The sequence below is a fragment of the Eupeodes corollae genome, chromosome 2 (assembly GCF_945859685.1).
Source record: "Eupeodes corollae chromosome 2, idEupCoro1.1, whole genome shotgun sequence".
NCBI lineage: Eukaryota > Metazoa > Arthropoda > Insecta > Diptera > Syrphidae > Eupeodes > Eupeodes corollae.
In genome coordinates, this window is record NC_079148.1 from 73,768,308 (window position 1) to 73,772,120 (window position 3,813).

Here is a 3,813-nt window from a genome sequence, read left to right on the forward strand (position 1 = left end):
ATTAAAACTGTCATACATGTATTTCATTTGGAATTTTTTTGGAACTTATGACTTCTCTGTAGAAATTGGCAGATTTCTTCGGAGTTCTTTCTCTGTTGGAACTTTGGAAATCCACTGAATAAAGACCATATTTGATGCTAATGAAAATATAAATACAATAAGTCATTATAACATTTTATAAATTCAGTTCTCTTACCTGTATCCACTCCTCCATTCAAAGTTATCAATAAGACTCCAATATGTGTAAGCAGTGATATTACTTCCACTACTTATTCCGTTCAAGACAGCTTGTAAATGACTCTGGATGCAAATTGACAAAAAATTAAAAAACCGAAGAAGTTGTAAATCGACAAAACGGCAATAATTCATTCATAATTTACTTTCAAATATCGAATCCTACTGACATCATCAAGTTCTCCAACATCAGACCATCCATTCTCTGTTATCATAACCTCTAGGTCACCGTATTCATCACGAAGGAATCTTTTTTTAAAATCCAAAAGTTCAATTTAAATACGAACAAATGTTTTAATCTTATTTCCTAACAACACTTACTTTAACATACCTTCCAATCCTTCTGGAACACAGTACAACCAAGTTCCTGAGGTTGCTTTTAGCCATGATGGATCCAAGGATTCGTCACAATCCATATCACGTTCCCATGATGGATTCAAACCCTTAGGCTGTACGGCACGTTGCATCATCCTTGAAGTGTAATAATTAAGTGCGAAAAAATCAGCTGAACCTTTTATAAGATTTTTCCAATATCCCTTGAGAGATGGGAGCCGGGATGTTAGTCTTCCTTCTTTCAGACTATTTGATTTGATGTCCTCAATCATTACTTTAGGAAATCCACCAGATGTATGAAAAATGGGATGAGCTAAGAATCCAATCTAAGAAGTAAGATATAATGGAATGTAGGAGCTTAATAGAAATGCCTATAAAATTAGTTAGGAAAGAAACAAGAACGTAAGAACGTATTGTGAACTCACATTAAACTGTAACGCACGATAAGCAGCTTCAGTTTCATTTGATTTTGGCAAAAAGAAATAATTGCCCAACGCTATACTAATTTTACCCTTTTGCTTTTCATAAAACCGAGATCTGTAAACTTTATAAACTGCAGCATGCGCCTTAAGTGTATTGGTCACGCAAATGTAATCTCCTTCTCCACTAATGCCAGCTAATGGCGGATACCTTCCGTCTGCATAGCTTGACTTGCAGAAAATCTGCGGCTCATTGAACGTCATCCATATTTTAACCTATAAGTAAAGCAAAGCCTCTTAAGTCACAAATATAAAAAATTACAAAGGAGATATAGAATCGAATGTAAGGAACATTCATACTTATATTGTCAGACTCTTAAAAATCACCAACAATAATTGTATGCAATAATGTTTTGAAATCGAAATGGCTTATCTTACCCTATCACCAAAATTTTCAAACAGTTCCGTTGCATACGCAACAAATTTTTCAATAAATTTATCACTCATAAATCCACCAATTTTTTGAATATCTACAGGAAGGTCGAAGTGAAACATTGTAACCATTGGTTGGATACCATTTTTCAGGAGCTTATCAATGATTTTGTTGTAGTAATCAATTCCTTTTTGATTTCTAGATGATATGTCCCCATTAGGAAAAATTCGAGGCCACGATATTGAGAACCGATAATGGTTTACCTTAAAAAAAAAGATTAAACTTAAACTTATTCCATAAATATTTTTTTTTTTAGAAATGTATCTACTTTACTGTATTTACTTATACCTTGAGTTCCTTTAAGGCTGCTAAATCCTGATCAAAATGATGATACGAATCAGCAGAAATGTCACCAGTTGAATTTTTATCAATCAAGTGTGAATAATTGTGTGTAAAATCATCCCAAATTGAAGGACCCTTACCATCAGCATCCCATCCACCTTCTATTTGATAAGCTGAAGTTGCTATACCAAAACTAAAGTTATTTGGAAAGTATGGGTTTCCTTTTGCAGGAAGATCACAGCTATTTGCCTTATGGAGGGCATTTATTATAAACCTTTGTTGAAAGGTGTTAATAAATTATCAAAAGCGTTATCACACATTTATCAAATGCTTACCCAACGATTCCAATGAAACGAAGAAACGATGAAAACATTTTTCTGATCAACTTTCTCAAGGATAAACACTGATTTTAAAGGCAACTTTCCTTAGCTTTTACAAAAATAATCAAATCTAAATCTGAATTTTTAAAACAATACACATTTGAGTTTATTTAATTTAGATACAAATTATGAAGATGTTTTTAAAAGAATGCAATAAGATTCAACAAAAAACAGGAAATCAAATCAGGGTTTTCCATTATTGTAAATCAAATCAAAAGTGGACAATGAAATAATTTGTTTAGTTAATTGATTTCAAACAAAAGTTATTGCACTAAACATTTTCTTAAAAACGAGATCATAATTCCCTTATTTTTGAAAAATTAAGTATATTACAGTATATTATCAAAAAAAAAATTTGGTTATAAAAAGTGCAAACAAAGACCTCTAAACACTCTTAAACACAATTGAAAAATCATATTTTTGATTGTTATTGTGGAAAGAAACTTTTATAAATTAATTGTTAACGACAAAAAATCAAATTCTGTATAACTTTTATAAAATTAACATTTGAATTTGAAAAAGGACGAATTCAAACTTTTAATTATCCTATATTGATGATTATTAAAATACTTCTCACAGGAAAAAAACTTAAATTTATATTTATTATTGTTAAATTAAAAAATAGATATCCATAAAGTAGTTCATTTAACACTACCTAGCTCCTAGCTTGTCAAAGTAATGTGTATGGTTGAAACTCTTAATCCAAACTGTGACAACTTATTTTCAAAAAAAAATCTTTTGCTTAAATTTATAATAGTTATCAATGAACATTTGTTGTTCGGTAGGAATATTAATAACGAATAATTCGTAAACATAAATTTACAAAAAAAAAACAAGTATAATATTCCTAAAGCAAGTAATTTATATTGAAATTGATATTTGTTGATATTGGGTAGTGTTGTTCGCTAGCAACAAAATAAAAGTATCGATAGTTTAAATAACATCGATAAAAAAGTAAAAATGTATAATCCGAAAGCCTTCAAAGTTTGTTAAATTAGGGTATTCTCACCACAGTTTTTGGTGAATCATATTTTAAAATTGGTGAAATATGACTTTTGGCCCAACAATTATTTCTTGAACCAAGGGAGGATTATGACTTTTGATCTGATTTAAAGACGAGTTTTTTTGAGCACCACTTAAAAATGTTCTTTAAAGGAGACTGCCAAAACTACTAAAATAACCCAAATTTTATTTTAACCTCACATTTGTATATTTCAATTGTTACATAACATTTTACACTATACTCTGCACATAAATGTATAGAGTAGAGAACACAGCACATTGAGCAACTAGACTATGTTACTTACTTATTTAAGGTGGCGCTACAGTCCGGAGCGGACCTGGGCCTCAACCAACATGCGTCTCCAGCCAGCTCGATCCCTAGCTAGCTGTCTCCAGTTTCGCACGCCAAGTTGGTTGAGGTCCTCTCCCACCTGGGTGCGCCACCTGAGCGCGGTCTTCCTCTACTGCGCCGTCCCTCGGGATTGGATTCGAAGACCTTCCGGGCTGGAGCGTTGATGTCCATCCGCTCTACATGATCTCTGATGAATCTAAGCCGTTGGACTTTAATTCTGCTAACTAGGTCAGTGTCGCTGTACAGCCCGTACAGTTCGTCGTGTTATCTTCTCCTCCATTCTCCATCTATGCGTACGGGACCAAAAATTATTTTGAC

The 3,813-nt window shown here is 32.5% G+C and overlaps 1 protein-coding gene across 1 annotated transcript; it reads right to left on the reverse strand.

The window, feature by feature from the left end:
- LOC129948139 (myrosinase 1-like) lies at positions 1 to 2,848 on the reverse strand. Its single transcript, XM_056058999.1, has 9 exons — positions 2,797 to 2,848; positions 2,097 to 2,217; positions 1,768 to 2,035; positions 1,425 to 1,682; positions 993 to 1,262; positions 556 to 893; positions 381 to 483; positions 197 to 300; positions 1 to 137 (listed from the first exon to the last, which is right to left on the reverse strand). Exons 2-9 carry the CDS (start codon positions 2,132 to 2,134, stop codon positions 11 to 13), a joined length of 1,506 nt encoding a protein of 501 aa, XP_055914974.1. The 5' UTR covers positions 2,135 to 2,217; positions 2,797 to 2,848; the 3' UTR covers positions 1 to 10.
- Positions 2,849 to 3,813: the final 965 nt, after the last annotated feature.

What these genes read in the sequence shown, in the direction of transcription:
- LOC129948139 (XM_056058999.1), bottom strand. Translation starts at nt 2,134, where the DNA reads ATGTTTTCATCGTTTCTTCGTTTCATTGGAATCGTTGG. An exon ending in GGATTGGAAGGTATGTTAAA is followed by an intron (nt 484 to 555) that starts GTAAGTGTTGTT and finishes TTTTAAAAAAAG; the next exon opens with ATTCCTTCGTGATGAATACG. An exon ending in GAATGGAGGAGTGGATACAG is followed by an intron (nt 138 to 196) that starts GTAAGAGAACTG and finishes TATTTTCATTAG; the next exon opens with CATCAAATATGGTCTTTATT.